General features: G+C 35.8%; 1 protein-coding gene across 1 annotated transcript; it reads right to left on the minus strand.

Moving 5' to 3' along the window:
- Positions 1-12,216: 12,216 nt before the first annotated feature.
- On the minus strand, positions 12,217-15,407 carry LOC143623072 (uncharacterized). The gene is made up of 6 exons (XM_077094059.1): positions 15,305-15,407; positions 14,834-14,934; positions 14,665-14,742; positions 14,345-14,416; positions 14,110-14,207; positions 12,217-12,967 (listed from the first exon to the last, which is right to left on the minus strand). Exons 1-6 carry the CDS (start codon positions 15,326-15,328, stop codon positions 12,567-12,569), a joined length of 774 nt encoding a protein of 257 aa, XP_076950174.1. The 5' UTR covers positions 15,329-15,407; the 3' UTR covers positions 12,217-12,566.
- Positions 15,408-17,632: the final 2,225 nt, after the last annotated feature.

Genomic DNA, 17,632 nt, shown 5'->3' on the forward strand with positions numbered 1-17,632 from the left:
AAAATCGTTTTCGTTAAGGTTAAGCGTACAATCTTTAATCACCGAGTTTATTAAAACAGTTTCACCGTTAGCCAATTCAACTGAAAAATCTTCTTTTAAATCGTTGCGCGGTCGCGCAAGCTTCTGCTCGAAGGCGCGAGAGATAAAACTTCGATCGGCGCCAGTATCAAAAAGTACAGAAGCATAAAATCCGTTAAGCAAAAATGTACCATTAACTACGTCATTATTCGCTTGCGCTTGGTGCGCGGTTATGTTAAAAGCTCGGCCACGCGTCACTTGGTTCGAAATCTGGTTCACCGGATTCGCTTGTGTGATTTGCACTTGTAGTCTCGGGCACGCGTTCCGGAAATGACTGGGATCACCGCAGTTAAAGCACGATCTGGGTCGTGGGTTTTGGTAGGTTGGTTGTGGGTTCTGCGGGTAGACTGGTGGTGTTGGCGCAATTGGGTTGGCGGGAGGGACTCTACAGTTCTCGGCAGTGTGACCAGTACGGCCACATCGGTTACAAAGTCGACACGGGGTTTGGGTTGGGTGGTGAAATCTACAGGTTGGGCAAAAGGGGTGGTTTCCTGTGTAAGGTTTCTTAGTTGGCGGGGCAGGGAGTGCTGGATTGGTTAAGGCATAGTTGTGGACTATAGGGGGAGTTGGGTAGGCTGACAGAGGGTTAGGCGCGTAAACTGGGGGTTGATAAATGGGTTGCTGGACAATGGGCGGGTTGGTAAGCGCATAGGCCTTGCGCCTGCGCTTGAGGTTGTTACGGTTTGAGGGTTCAGGTTTGGTTTCTGTTGGTTCAGGGACAGTCTTGGTGAGTTTGGTCTTTTCTGTTCCCCGCAGGAACAGGGTTCCTGCTCTGACATGGTTGTCGCTGAGCACAGCGGCCAACTCGATGGCGTCAGAGAGGGTAACTGGGTTTCTGGCCCATACAGAATCTTGAATTTCCATGGGGAGACCCCCAAGGAATTTCTCTATGGCTCGGCGGGAAGGGGTAACAAGGTGAGGGACCAGTAAGCTTAGCTCGTGGAAGCGCGTCGCGTACTCGCGCGCTTCACCGCTGTACTGCTTAAGATTCCAAAATTCCTCCTCCAGGCGCTTAACTTCGTTGGGAGGGCAGAATTCTCGCGTAAGAATTTCCTTAAATTCCTCCCAGAGCATGCTGGAAGCAGCTTCTGCGCCACGCGCATGAGCTACTCCATTCCACCACGTAAGCGCTCTGGATTCCAGGACACTGGAAGCATATAGGGTTCGTCTGTCTGAGGGGCATTGGGTATGGAGGAAAGTGTTTTCAATCTTTTCGAGCCATTGGAGCATCACGGTGGCTCCTTCAAGACCTGTGAACTTTGGAGGGTTACCCGCGTTAAAGGACTTAATGTTGTAACCAGAGGTGTTGGTATTGTTTTGGCTCAAAGCTTGGGCTATTGCGGCGGCCATTTCCTGGGAACGTTGCTGTCTACGCATGCGCGAGGCTTCTCTTCTCTGAAATCGGCGAGATAGAGGAGGCATTCTATAAAAGTTTTAATTTTGGTTAATGTCTTAGCGCAAAGTATAATCTCATAAAGCTTGGTTTCGCAGGGTTAGATACTATCAAATGTTAAAGTAGATTAAATGACTTTAAATGCAGACTTAATAAAGGTAACAAATTCGAATCAGAAATCGACAATTCATGTATCACCATGACTTTCCGAATTCCCAATTTAAAATATACGAGTAAACGAGTATTGGAGATTGACGATTCATGTATCACCATGACTTTCCAATCTTCAATATAAAATATACAAGAAAATGAGTATTGGAGGTTGACAATTCATGTATCACCATGACTTTTCAAGTCTCCAACCTCAGAACATAATCGTAAATGGAAATTGAAAATCAACTATTCATGTATCACCATGACTTTTCGGATCTTCAAATCCCAACAAACGAATAGGCAAGAAAAATCAATAAAAATCGAAATTCAGCAAAAATCGAAATATCGCGAAATAAAACATAAAATCATATACTACGCAAGCGCGAGCATATTCATAAATAACGAGTAATTAACAATAAGCGCGCAAACATGAGATTTCTCTCATGCGCGAGAAGGGACTCTTAGGTATTCTAGGCCGTTACGTCTAACCACCTATCCTAAAGTCAACGAGCTCTGATACCAATCTGTAACACCCCGACCAAAGGCGGATTATACATCGGGGCGCCACATATTGTTTCATTACTCGTGACACTATTGGGTGTCAATATTTAATAAATACATTCATTCGCGCACGCGCAGGGTAAACACAAATAATATAAATCATCATAAATCAATATATTATAAATCATAATAATAAAACAGCAATAACTTGTCTTGATACATTTTAATCTAGGTCCAAAATAAAGAAAACTTCCTATGTGTCCACAAGCTCCAAAACAGCTACTGCAAACCTGAACATGTGTTAAAATAAACGTCAAACACTTGCGTGTTGGTGAGAAATCAAGTTTAATACAATACATAGATAACCATAAATCTGCGCGCAACATGTGTATGTCTGGTTTTCAACAAGGGTGTAATCTGATCGGGACCAACTCTAAGAGACAAGACTGCCAGTGCTCACAATTGAGCTCACAAACAAGACTAACTGTGCAAGTGTAACAAAAGAGAAAATCATAAACGATAGTTCTCCCGTGTTCATCTAATGGTACCATGAAAACTGCGGAATAGACCGACAAGACGGTTAATGATCCACACATACAAATAAACAGCCAAGTCTACGTCCTCAACACATGGGATACTGCGCGACTAAAGTTCATAAACAGTTTAAGACTCTAAGTTTGTATGAACACATGAACATCCCAAAACATTAAAATAAAAAGGGATTAGGTACGAGATTACTCACTTGATAAAGATGCGATGATAGATAAAGCAAGAACCAACTTTAAACAAGCACAAGTTAACCTATAAATAAGATTATTGTTTTAATGATTTGTTTTAAGTCTTGATTATAAGTTAGCATAATTAATAAGTAAATTATTATATATATATATTACCGGAAAAGCAGGGCAGAACAGGGAGGAAGACGGAGGCAAGAGAGGAGGGAGGCGGCTGAAGAACAACGGCAGAGAGCAAAAAGGGAGGAAGAGAATAAGTGTAGTGTGTGAAGTGTTAAGAAAATAGTACTATATATAGGCAAACCCTAGGGGACACAAACCCTAGAAAAGATCTCCAAGAGTAAAAGAAAAGATATCAACAGTAAAAAGTTCTGAAAAGTAAAGATATCAAAAGATATGGTAGCAGGGAAAAAGAGGAAAAGGCTGACAGGATTCAGAAAAAGGCATGGGAGAGGACAGATAAAGTACTGGTCAAGCATGGCAAAAGCAGATCCTCAAAAGATTATGTCAGTCACTTTATCTGTCAACCAATGGGGTTGGCGCGCATGCTGCGCCGAAAGCAACTTTTCAGACAAAGCAGATTAGGTCAACAGCTCAGAAGAAAAGACATTTACAAAAGCAAACGGCTAGAATAAACAGAAGATACAAGGGTTAAGCGCGGGAAGGCTGAGTGCGCGAGCGCGAAGGCTGGCACAACAATCCTTAGCGCACTGCGGGAAGAATCACAAATCCTTAGCGTGCTGCGTGAAGAACTAGAATTCTAAGCGCATCGCGGGAAGAACATACATTCTTAGCGCATTGCGGGAAGAACATGCATTCTTAGCGCATTGCGGGAAGAACATGCATTCTTAGCGCGCTGCGAGAAGAGTTCTCTTCACGCATCGCAGGAACAAGATGTCTTCACGCAGGCTTCCATGAAAGGAGTCTGGCGCGTGGAGCTGCAGACATCCTTAGGCGGGAAGAACCAAAGGACAAGCAAAGAGTTAGAGGGAAACAAGGCGGAAAGAGAGAAGGAAGAGGGAGGGGACGGCGGAAAGAAAGAGAGAGAAAGAGGCGGGAAGGAAATATATATTATTTTTAAAAGTAAAATATAAGTATAAATAAATACTAAATCATAAAAGAAAGAGATCGGGTCAGAGAAACGGGTACCTGGGTCGGGTCGGATCGGGCAGATGTCACATAGTACTCCCTAGTACACTTTGCTAATAAGTTATTTTATAGCAAAGAGTTGAAATGGATCATGGAAGAACAAGGTTGCTCGTAAGGATTTGTCAGGAAAAGTCTGAGAAAACCAAGAAGACTGAAGTCTACCCGGTGAGTATTTTACTTGGTAAAATACTCTCCAAGTAAAGTCTACCCGGAAACTGGTCCCGGGCATACTTCTATGTTACCAAGTCCTGAAGGATGGCAGAGTACACAGCGTACTCGGAAAATGAAGATTTATGAAAAGCCTACCCGGAAGACTTGTTTTACACTTAGTTTATTTTGAATATATAATTTGAATATGTACGTTGTATTCAGGGTTTCTAGAAGGAATGACAGCTGTCCTAGGTTGGCAGGCCTGTAAATAGAATGTTTAGGGCACGCCGCCACACACAGACACGAGACACGATATTCACGGATAAGGATAGACAGACACATTTATTGAGAGAGAATATTGTGTGACGGCTGTCCTAGGATTCCTTAAACCCTAAATCAATTATCCAGTTTGTATGATGAAAATTATATAGATGGAAATCTTTTGAGTGAATCCTGTGTATATTGATTACCTTTGATTATTAATTAAGCAACCGTATGTTTGTTATTGATTCCGCCTTTAACAAACGGATATTTTTCTAAATATAGCAACCCGTCATTAACTCTCTTGTCGACACATCAATCTGTGTGAGTTATGACCTGATTAAGTAAGATCCAGCCTAAATCAAGGGGCCTGACAGTTCCCATTCGTCATGGAATGTTGACGAATGGGGCATAACGAATCAAAAATTCGTTATGTTTCTTTTATTGAGTCTGTAAGTTAACAAACTGAACACCAATTCGTTACGGGATGTGTAAAGAATTGTTTCCATCGTCTATATATAGGGGTGTTCCTACCCCTGTTAATTTAAGTTTTGATTATAAAATAACGAACCCCTGTCCAAGTGTTCTCTCGATCAATCGTTCATCTAAGCTATTACTTAATACACATAATACAATTAATACATACATACATATATATATATATATATATATATATATTAACACTGATTAAGAGTATAACAATGAACTAGATCCTATTAAGGTATATTAAATCTACGATTGATTATTAATACCTTCTAGATCTGAATCGTGTTAAACATTTAGTAAATAGTCTGTGTGAGTTTTTAACAATGTATACTCCACATCTTTTTCTAAACATTCTTTATAAAGTAGCTCACATTTTTCACATGATTTTACATGAGCACACTATTCCGTACTTTCACAAACATCAACTTTACTATTCTTATGGAAAGACAATTCACGATCCTTTATTTTCTCTATGAATTTTGCGATATTGTACGTGTTGGGGTCTGATTGTATTGAAATAATGAATATACCTCAATCTTCAGGTGAAGTGTCAACGAGTGTATCGGCCAACCTTTCAATGCATTCGAACTCACATCTCTCAGTTCTGATATGTTTCATTTCGCTCACAAGCTTGCAATATCTTTTGATTAAACGATCAAACGATTCTCCATTCATCATCTAAAAATCATCAAATTCTTTTTTCAATCTTTTCTTCTTTTTCTTCTCAATGCATCTTCAACATTAAACAAACTCGAAAATTTCATTTTGAAATTTTTCAAAATTTTGTGTTCCCAGCGTATAAGTTCGAGCGTATAAGTCATTAGCTATGTATAAGTTCTTGGCAACGTACAAGTCCTTGGCAACGTAAAAGTCTTATAACCCACTTATACGTCGTATAAGTCCAACCATCCAAAAAAATTTAACGTTTTTCAATGTTTAAGCTATCAAACGAGCTCGAAATCACACGGAATTTTCCTGAAATGTTCCCAGTATCAAAACGAACATTATGGTATAATCAGATTTTGATTTTGGAATGAGACAATTTTTCGTGTTTTTTTTTTACCGATTTTTGACGTGTAAGCAAGTAATCGAACTCGAAAACCAACGAAACTTTCTAGACTTGATCTACAAACAAAAAACGAATAATTTCTGAGATTTTGGACATGATTTGACTTTAACGAATCCGGAACGAACTTTTAACGAATTGAGAAATAGATCGATTCTTGACGTGATACGAGTTGATGTGTTCAATTCAGTAGTAAAAACGAGCCTATTGCTCTGATACCACTTGAAAGACCGGTTGTCGGATCATAATAAGTCATCGCGTATGTGTAGATACAATACGATACAGACCGAAAATGTTGCGTTTACTATACTATGCTATACAGCGGAAACATAATAGCAAAGGAATTAAACGCATCTCAAGTCAAAGGAATTATCACAACTATATTCATATAACAATGTCAGAACAAGTGATTTCAAAAATTACAAAATATGACAAGATCAAGCATATTTATACACACCAGCCTATGGTCGTATAAGTCACCTAGCGTATAAGACTTGTACGTCGTATAAGTCTTATACGCCGTATAAGTATTATGCACTGGTTAAAATACTTATACGCGCTTAACAAACGTACACATCTAACAATTTTAGCTCGTTTAACTATACAAGACCTAGCATTAGACCTTTTGCACTAACATTTAGGATTACTTTTGAAATTCTTTTAGGCTTTTTGACGGCTATGGGATATGTGACATGCACAATAACTCGATAACATAACCCTGATTATATGCTCAAGTAAACCAACATGTAGTACACCATAAAAATTATTTTATTTTTTTGGTGGAATTGTGTTATTCTTTTTTATTCATATTCGAAGTATTAGATGAAAATTAAGGCATTAATTATTCATCAAAACTTGTTTTAACAATTATTTATTGTAATTGATTAGTTATTTGCAACATTTACGGTAATCATTAGTTTTAATTGATTAGTTGTTAGTTACATCGGTATTTGATTAATCATAATTTGTCAAAACTCAATAGATACACGCAGATTTTCTCAACACCATATAAGAAATACTATACCTCACTGGTTTAGGTTGATTTTTACTAACCAGGTATAGCTTATGCCTAAACGTGCCATCCCAACCCATTACTATAATAAATTGTGTCTTATATGATAAAATTTAAAGGATAGCATCAAGATAGGTAATTTAACACCGACAATTAACAAAATAAAATAGACATTTAAATTATATATATATATATAGAGAGAGGATGAGTATCATTACAAAACTTTTATATATATATATATATATATATATATATATATATATAATCAGCCAAACAAATAAGTAGACTAAGAAGGATAAAATTAAGTCGGCAAAAATTAATAAGTTCACAAGCAATACGTTGACATGGTAAATCTTGATTAGGGATTGCCACACTCTGACCAACGATGAATTAACGTCCTGGTGCGATACGATTGTTCATGGCACAATGACACTATTAAATAACGTCAATAATCATCATCATCATCATCATCATCATCATCATTATTATTATTATTATCATTATTATTATTATATTATTATTATTATTAATTTGCAACAAGTAAACATTAGTCTTGAAAATAGAAATAACAAGTATCATAAAACACATGGAAGTCTTTAATTTAAATATATCCTAATGGTCTACTTAATGTCTTCAACCCTTTTATATGCATCACTCATTAATACCTTTAGCATGTATGGAAATATTTTGTCAACAAAAATATTGATGAGTAATCAAAAGTTTATGTTACAGTAATGTGGAAAAATGTAATTTACAAGTCATTTTGTGTCCATTACTGAGAACGAACGCGTAGGTTCGTTATTGAGAACAAACAATGTTATTGAGAATGAATGAATGTGTGTTCAATATTAAAAATGAATACATCAAGTATGAGTAACCACCACCATATAACTGTAAACACATATCACGCCTCAAAAACTCATAATTCGAACTAAAACACGCAACTACATAACTGCGAATCGTTTGTGAAAATGAGGAAAATGTAATAAACAAGGACTCGCTTGTAAGCAAACATGCTACACCTCAAAATATGTAGAAATAAAATGGGTTTATGAAACTCACATAGACAAATAAATTGGAGTTCGAGATAAATGAGTCGCACGATCCACGGGAAAACCCAACGGATTATTCTAATAGTGCAAAACAGCCAAGTTAAATAGATGAAATGAGAATAAATGAGAAGTCAAATATCTGGGTTCGTATACAAATTTGGAGGGTTTTATGTGCAAATGTGGTAATACAAAATGATCAAGTGTGAGTTCGTGAATTAAGCGAGTTTGGCAAATAGTAATTCTTTATTTACGTAAAAGTTGGTAGCTATTATTTAAAGAAAAGAAAAGGTTCATAACCATTGTATAACTAGGTTAGAGTCACTATTATATAACTAGGTTAGAGCCTGTTTGATAGAAAATATACTAAAAATAAAAACTTATTAGATGTAATAAGTAAATTCAATTATTTCATACACTAATTTTTATTTATGACTTATTTTTATTAAGTTATGAATATATTATGCACTATAATTTTAAGTTGAAAACCAAATCTTGGTGTTTGATTTTTTTAAAATAAAACATTCATACCGATATTATTATATTAAATATTATCGATATTTATAACAAAATGTTGTCACAGATTTAAAAATTAAAATACAAAGACTAAGGTTTTGTTGTAAAAGAAAATTAAATAAAAACATATTATATTTTAAAATTAAAAGAGAAATAACGAACATTTTTAAATGGTTGTGTTAAAGAGATATGAGAAGACAATGTGATATTGTGAATTATGAAAATGTTAACATTTAAATATAATTTTGGTTTTATACTTAAAGAAAAATCACATTTATATATGTTAAGCCAGGAAATTAAATACAATTGCCACTTTAGTGGAGTTGATAAGAACATTTGGTTTGAAATCCATATCACACAATGATTTACTTTTCAAAATTTTATAAAGCCTTATGGGTCACGGGTTATAATCGTCAAACGGGTAATGGATCATAATATAATAGAAAATAGTGGCATGACATCTACTTGGCATCCTATGTGAAATGCCTAGTTAAATGCCATGTGGATGAAATTGGGTTTGCTTTAATATATTTGTTAGATTTAAACGTGTAAAATAAGCAACTTTGGTCTTTAGTCGGGTAAAAGCACAAAGTTCGTGTCTTTGATGAAAATAAAAAGTTTTGGTCATATTATCAATTAAATTAAACAAATTCCGAGCATTAACACAAAATGCTTAAAATTAAACACTAAGGTAGTGTTTGGTTACAGGAATAACAGAGGAATGAAATGATTCATTACGTAGAAATGAAGAAAGGGGTGTTTGGTTAAGCAATGCAATGAAATCATTGATTACACATGGAATCTCATTCCATGAAAACCATTCCTTCTCACCCCCCCCCCCCTTTTTTTCATTTCATTCCTTCCTCACCCAACTTTCTTAAAACCACCACCACCTAACAACAACCACCACCACTACCATCGCCACCCCCACCACCTGACTATCATTGTCACCACCACCTTCGCTGTCACCACCACCACCTTACCACCAGCCCTACCACTGTTACCTGACCATAACCGCCGCCACCATTGTTGCTGCCGCTACCCTACCACCGCCATCACTACCAATGCTATCACTGCCACCCCCATAACAACAGCCACCCCGCCTAATGGCCACCACCATCATTTTTGCGCCGGAGCTACCACCACCGTCACTATTTCAAGTTTGATTTTTTTTTGTAAAAAAAATATAGTGAAGACAATTTGCAAGTAATTAATTTGGGTAGGCATTTTTAATTAATTTGCAAGTACTAAATATAGTTGACTAGAACGATTTGTGCAACAGAACTAGATTGCAAGTAATTAATTTGGGTAGGTATTTTATTGAAGTAAAAGTTACTTCAGGTACTAATATTGGTTATTGCACTTATATAACTCGTAGTGGTTTAACCTCTTTAGATAAGACAGTTTCAAGTTGCAATATGTTTTGCAATGATCATTAACCAAAGTCAAAGCCAGTCTCTGGCAAGAGTTGACATATATCTCAGAGACCCGGTATTTACACATGGACAACTTTATGTAGCTTTATCAAGAGTGAAAAGTAGAGACGGTGTTAAAATGTTTATATTAGACAATGAAAGTGAAGGTACATATAAAACAATAAATATGGTTTATAAGAAAGTCTTTAGTAACTTATGATTTTACGTTTTCAACTTTTGATTATTTCTAAATATTGTACTTTGAATGTTATTTTGGTTTATCTTTATGTTTCACAATCATTTGTTTTCATACCAATATTATTTACAACTTGAAGTACGTTGTTGTTCCAAAAAACATATAACAACTTATATTGTCATCTAAATTACATGTGTTTATTAGACAATTTCAATATTTTCACATGTGACATACACGGGTCGATAACCTAATTAAAAATAAATTATCATTTATTGTACAACAAAGTTTCTATGTGCATAATGAGTTTCTTTTTTCATATTTTGCGACCTATAAATAGTTATTTATGGTATAAAGTCAACCATATGCGCAAAAAAAAACTCCCAATTTCAAATGGTGAATACTAAAATCCTATACCTGAACGTTTCAATTATTTAACATAATCGTTTAAGGTACTTTACATGAGCTTGAGCTTGTATGAAAAGATGATCTCATCAAATTTAAGCTCTTTAGAACTTAACTTCTATGTATTAATTTCATACCGTAAAAGCCAAGCTCAAGCAAAGCTTTTAAAAATGTCCATACATTAATTAACAAATAACAAACAAAAAGAACACTAGCTAGCTTAAAAAATGTTCACACCCCCATGTTTCATGTACACAATGTATAAGTGAGTTTCTTTTATATTATTATTATTATTATTATTATTATTATTATTATTATTATCGACTAAATTGTAGTTTTGGTTTATGTGGTAAAACCTAAAGATGAGCTTACAACCTTGTGATGGATTTTTTGCAGGTAGGTGTAACTCTGTGGTTGTTATTTATTTGCAATAGGGTCCAACGCGAAGTCACAACGTTAGTTTTTCTGTAAACAGACACTAATACCTTTGCAATTTACAACCATATGGTTTTTAAATATATGCCTTTTGGACCCTTGCCCTCGTTATGTTAAACGACTTCCCTTCAAAAATAATAACAAAACCGTGATCCATGGCTTTCGAACCCGGGTCTAACTAGACCAAGTACAACACTCGCAACCAACTAGACTAAAATGATTATTGCTAAATGTTTGATTATGTGTATTCAAATCATAATCCACCCACCACCAGCTTATATACTCTCTCCACTATTACCCCCTCCAACATCATTATCATCACCATTCAGATTTTGAGTTCAAATTTGAACATTTTAGGGCTTTTCTGGCGGTTGCAGGTGCCTCTTAAACCCTCGCTCAGTTCTGCCGGCAACTCTTTACTCTTAAATTGTTCAGTGATGGTCCGTGATCTGTTCGTAATCTCCGTTAAGGTCTAACTCGTTCAAATACTCAAACCCATAGGTCAATCGATGGCCAGAGTTGTTCAATCAGACATGAGAAGATACAATAAATTGAAAAATATATTGGCATCTTAGCTCATTACTGATGAGCTCATTACTGATGAGTGGGCAAAATAGTCTCATTGCTGCATTAGGAAGAGAATGTTCTTTTAACCATCACTCTTCTACAATGAACCATTGTACTTGTTATGATTACCAATTTGCATATAAAAACATTCATAGTTTCTACAATTGCAGGCCAAACATTCTTAAATTGAAGATTTATTTCTTCCAGATAACCTAGAACCAGAAGATATACAAATGTTACTTAATAAATAAATTAGGTAATTTGATTCACTCTGGATGGAATAATAGCAGCAAACATACAAAATGTTTGTGCGCAGAAAGAAGATGATAATTAAGTATGGTACCGCTTCTGGTTTTCGATGATTCTGGCGACTGCAGAGGTGGCTTCGGAGAGGATGGAGGAGGTATCAACTCCGTCCAAGTTGACGCTGGTTGAAGGATTCAGCCACTGCATCTTACTTCGTTCTATGCTATCGTCTTCACACAATCAAAACCCTAACAACACACTAACTTATTCTCCATTGCCGTCACTACAGAGCGATCACAGTTGAATCTGATTCAGTTGTGGTTGCCGACGAAGGATAATGGTATGATGTGCTAAGGATGTACCTGCAGTGCTGCAATGAAGTCTTTTTTATAGTTTGTTTTGAGTCTCACCACATTGACCTAAACTGCAATGAAGTCTTTTTTATAGGTTAACGACTCTTTATATATAAACACCTATTTCTTGTTTAAATTCTGAACCAATAAGCACAAAAAACACCCAATTACAAATGGTGAAATAAATACTTAACATTAAAAACCTGAGGCAAAATAACCAATATACAAAGGTCACGAGATTCATCTTCTTTCTCCATATTTGAAACACAACATAAACAAGCACCATGTTGATGCTACCTATGTTATGTTTTCTTGAAGCGTGATTTGCTGTCGGTATAGATTCCTTCAAAACTTTGCAGTGTATGCTCAACCATATAGTTGCAAAATGTCTCCTTGAATAAAATCTAAGATTTATTAGTCTTTGAAGGATGCATTCTTAGGGCATTAGCAAACATTCTTTTTGCGGCTCCGATATGTTCCTCATGCTTGTGGTTAGGGACATTAGTATTCCCTTTTTTTGCACCAACATTAGTTGATGCTTCGGTAACAAAGTTCTTCCTAGTCAAAGGCTGCTGCTGTTGACCATTTGACTTTTGACCAATGGACACCAGTTTGACTCCATTAGATTGTTTAATTCTCTGACCAAGCGCGTGTGCAATCATACGTTGGGCCACAACAGGATTATTTCGAGGCCGTGATTCCTTGTCATAGTTTTCAGTGGGGAAAATCCGCTTTCGAGCTGCCAGGTAGGCGGCCTCTCTGTCCTCCAGAGAAACTCTAGCAGTTACTGGTTCCACTGCAGTCCCTAATAAAATGGAAACAAAAAAGAAACTATTACTACTTTAGAATTAACTTACACATATCATCTTTATAAGCAACTTACAGAAATTCTCCTTTTAAGTAAACCTAAATTTGATGTTCTGTCCTTTAAGTAATTTACACAAAGAACGTCCTTTATTTGAAAAGTTGTAACACATAACGTCATTTTCAATAACTAGCGCTAATGTTTTATGTCACGCACTTACACCATAATAGGTTAACCGGTTCGGTTATTAAGATATTAAAAAAACTGTCGTTCAGTTAACTGGTTTCAAATCGGTCCTTGCTTGAAAATCTTACCCCTAACTGATGGTTAATTTTCGTTATAAACCGGTTTCTAGTATACCGGTCAATAACAAGTTTCAGCTCGGTTAACCGATTAGAACTTACACCTCTTTACATTCTCTCTCAAATGGGTTCTAGAAAACACGAAGTCAAAACAACTTGGAATCAGTGTCAAGTTTGTATTCAGATAGTCTTTGTAAAAGGGACAATATAGATCCTTCACATACATACAATGTTTTTTTGCATCTAAGCTTACTTAGCATTTCTAGTTTCATCAGCTCTAGTCTCAAATCTAACAAATAAACAAAACAACGAAGACTTTGAGACTTCAAACAAAAGTAACAAATAAACAACGGAGAATTAATCGCCCAACCACTGTTCCTTGTAGGATCTGCAACTTTAGGGCAAGAATGGGAACTGGAGACTTGAGACTTAAAGTTAATGTTCAAAAGACCAAAATGCCACAAGACACAACTAGACATAATGTAAAAAGTTAACGGTAGTTAGTGAATAGTTAATGAAAATGACATAATGTGTTACAATAATAAAAAACGTTCTTTGTAAATTACCTTAGGTATACATACATACACGACGATTTGTGTAATTTATTCATCTTTATAGGATGAAGCGCTTTAATAGCTTCAAAGAGAACAAGACCCACACCCTTGATAACTATATTAAAAGTGTTGGGTTACTAGTACTAGTATTCATAAGAAAACAAAAAGGTGCACATCAACCTTCGACCAGCCCAACTAAACCTATTATATAACCCACAAGGGGCTCCTCTATATTGCAAAAAATAAAAATCTATAATACACGACTGAGAGGAAAGGAAAACAATACCAGTTGAACCATCCTCTTGGCGAGTTAAAAGCTGTGACGTAAATGGAGACTGATACCCGTCATCTTCCCATAACAAATCCGCAACTAGAATGGAGGGTCTGATTATAAAAAATAGGGTCTTTAAAACCAACTAATAATATAAACATAATAATTGAAGATAAAATTATTTATTAAACATGTATGAAATAAACAAATTCAAGAGCTACTGTTTCAAGTAAAAGTCTTTTAGACAGACATTGATGTGTCCTCACAACGCTTTAAAACGAGATGCCGATCATCTCCTTCACCCACAGATTCATGACAAAATCTTGCATACAAAAAAGGGAAGCATTGCTAAGATTAGATGGCAATGAAATGGCCTGCAAACGAACTAAACATTCAGGGAAACCATATGGCGAAAGTTTGTTTATATATTAAACGAATGAACATAAACTCGTTCATTTTCTTAACAAACGAACACGAACAAAAGAACCATGTGCGTTTAAATATTCGTTCGGTTCGTTTACAGGCCAAGCAATGAAACATCAAAAACATTGGTAAATTGAAGGAAGATACCCGAATATATCAGCGAGACGGTGTAAAAGAAGGCGATTGTAGGGGTTCATTGGCTCCAGTTCCAGAACCTCATTTAAACTGCAACACAGATAATTTAAACAAATGGTGAAAACAACTTAATAACCTCTTTAGAAAGAACAAAAAAAAAAAAGAATTAGAAAAAAGAGACCTTTTTTGAGTGTGAAGGAAACGAACAAGCATGTCTTCCATAGAGAGAACAAGGTGCTTGCAAGGAAGATTATCCTTTACAAGAAATGCTAATTCCTCGACCTTGAAAAATATAATAATCAATCTAACTTCTTGATTAAATAACACACACATTAGAAAAAAACAGTATAAGAAACCTAATGCATATCCAAAACCATTAATATCATGTGATATTTTTAGTTCAAAATAAGAAACCTAATGTAAAAATCACCCGACGATTAATCGCTATTTGGTCATATCAGTCAAATTTAAAATTTGGCATGCATATATATATATAAATTTACATATAAATTCAAATCCGATTAATCCCTGTTAATTCTGATTATTCGGTAGTCGATTAATAGCAAAAAAATATACATGTGGATAAGTTGAATTTTATAAAGTACAGGAATTAGAAAGATGGATTAATTTGTGGGTATGAGAGACTGATTACCATTGAGAATTGGGTGAGACTCATGTTGAAAGCAGCAAGCAATGATAATATGATTGGAAACCCTAGAGTGGATAGAAATTTCAATGGATGATTTATTACGTCATCTGGCGCTGTTATCACAATTTGGGAATGCCTATAATGGGCTCGCCTTTTTTGTTTATTCTTATTGTGGCTAAAAACCCAACAATGCCAAGCTTGTATCGTGGCCTAGTCAACCCCCGTTTATTTTTAAATATTGTGAATTTATGCGTTTTTGTGTGAAAATTTTTATACGTAATACAAATTTACCCGTTTATCACAGATTTATGTGATTAACTTTAGCAAAAATCGAATTAGAATGATTAAGAAAGTAAATTGAAGATATGGCATAAAGGGTTAATTTCAGGTAATTGTTGTGATTCAATATTTCACAACTAAACGAACATTACAATTACATGTAAAAGATGATAAGTTTCATTGAACTCGGAAGATTATAATAAGAAACTCAAAGTAAAACAGGATAGATAATGACCGAAGAAGGGGATGGGAAATCAGAATTACAAAGCGGGGATGGGAGAATAAGCCACATACATTCATTCAACATATTCGTTATCCTCCGTTTCATTTCTTTCTCGCTTATATTATGATCATCCATGGTTTTATAATCACTAACCGAGCCTGCTGGGCTTCTTGAATTGGGTTGTTGGGTTGGGCCCAAAATGTTCATAACATTACTCCCACCTTGTCCTCAAGGTGTAAAGTTGTAAAGAAGAAAATGAGACGGTTAAGCAATTTAGCTACATGCATTGCCCTCATTCGGGCTGGAAATAGAACATTAGCCCGCTCCAACAACTGGGCTTCTAAAAGTTCAAGTGGCTTATGTCCATACAAGGCTGCAAATGTGTTAGTGCGGCGTGAACCATACATTCACTATCAATTCGAAGAATCACTCTCGGTTCCCACATGGCTTGTGTGACCCAACTTGTATCGTGTAAAAAATTTATTTTTTCTTCCCTTTCAAATATGATTTATCTACATCAGCATCATTTCCGATCGAGTAAACAACACTGCTAGCATGACTAGTTCGTCGTAGAGTAGTTGGCCAAGTACGAATTCCAAAAATACCACATTGAATGATCATCTCCTGGTGTGAGTTTTATTATTATTATTATTATTAAAAGTTGGAATGCTCATAAAATCTAATAATGAGTCCACTGTTTGAAAAATTTGCACCATGAATTTTTGGTTCTTGAAATTATCCCTCACCACTCTAGTAGAATGAAATACCATCAATTTACGGTTATGTGTAACTGCCATTATCAATTCATCACCAGTTGCAAGATGTTGAATGGAAGCCTTGGTTGTCATTACTTCAGTGCATTGCATTGGCTTATGGTGTTCCTTAATAGCTGTTATAAGAGTCATTGTATGCCCTTTGATGTCCCAAATCTGAACTGACCCATTTGAGTAGCCACTAAAAAAATTTCGCATGTAGTAATTGATAAAAATGACAGCTACCTGCCGTTGTAAAAGCTTCCAAAAGTTGTGGCTGAACACATGAGATTCGCCAATTATCGCGTATATAACAGTATGTAACTTTAGTTCTGTTGCTATCCACGTGGCACGTAAAAGGAGGATGAGTGGCTCGCTTACACACTCAAAAAGTTGACGTAGTTTATGCATGCCACTACCAAAAGTGTAATTGTGTATGCACAAACAAACTAGTAGTTTGTCATCCACTTCCGTTACTGGTTTCACTTCTCTGTTGCACAAAACAAAATATCACAAGTGAAACATCCAAATTCATCATTTCCCTTAACAATTGCAAACCCAGTCCAGACAAGTGGTTTGAGACAGGCTCTAATATTCTTTTGGTTTCAGTTTTTAAAGCATAGAAAACGAGTTTTATTATGTGTCGTGGAACAATCCCGGACCTGATTTCAGTCACATATGCAGTACTCGCACCTATGTATGCAAAAAGAACACGAAGACATCCCATTAACATTGTAGGTGTTTTCCCTCCTTTCCAATGGAGGCGTTTGTCCCCGACTTGAAACTTGAACAGAACGTTATCAGTTTTAGTCCTATTAACCACCTTCATACCAGCTCGTGTAGAATGTTAATGTGCCTATCAGTGGCAACCTAAAAAATTCCATTGGTTTTCCATCTAACGTACAAATGATGAAACACCATACTATAAGGTAATTTGGAACTAAGATTTTTAGCCAGTATTATGTCCACTGTAGTATTGGTAGTCAAATGTGTCGTAACCCAATGGTCTGTAACACCCTTCATATCTCACCAATTACCCCTTAGATTATGACGCTATCTTTATTGCAGTATCAAAAT

This window comes from Bidens hawaiensis, unplaced genomic scaffold, assembly GCF_021521415.1.
Source record: "Bidens hawaiensis isolate Kalapana, Puna unplaced genomic scaffold, B.hawaiensis_p1.1 tig00003270_1, whole genome shotgun sequence".
NCBI classification, from domain to species: domain Eukaryota; kingdom Viridiplantae; phylum Streptophyta; class Magnoliopsida; order Asterales; family Asteraceae; genus Bidens; species Bidens hawaiensis.

Bases quoted from the DNA above. Each gene is read 5' to 3' on its own strand.
- LOC143623072 (XM_077094059.1), bottom strand. From the start codon at position 15,328: ATGAGTCTCACCCAATTCTCAATG. The intron at 14,743-14,833 runs GTCTCTTTTTTC...TCTGTGTTGCAG, and splicing joins TTCCTTCACACTCAAAAAAG to TTTAAATGAGGTTCTGGAAC. The intron at 12,968-14,109 runs GTATTGTTTTCC...CCATTTTATTAG, and splicing joins CCAAGAGGATGGTTCAACTG to GGACTGCAGTGGAACCAGTA.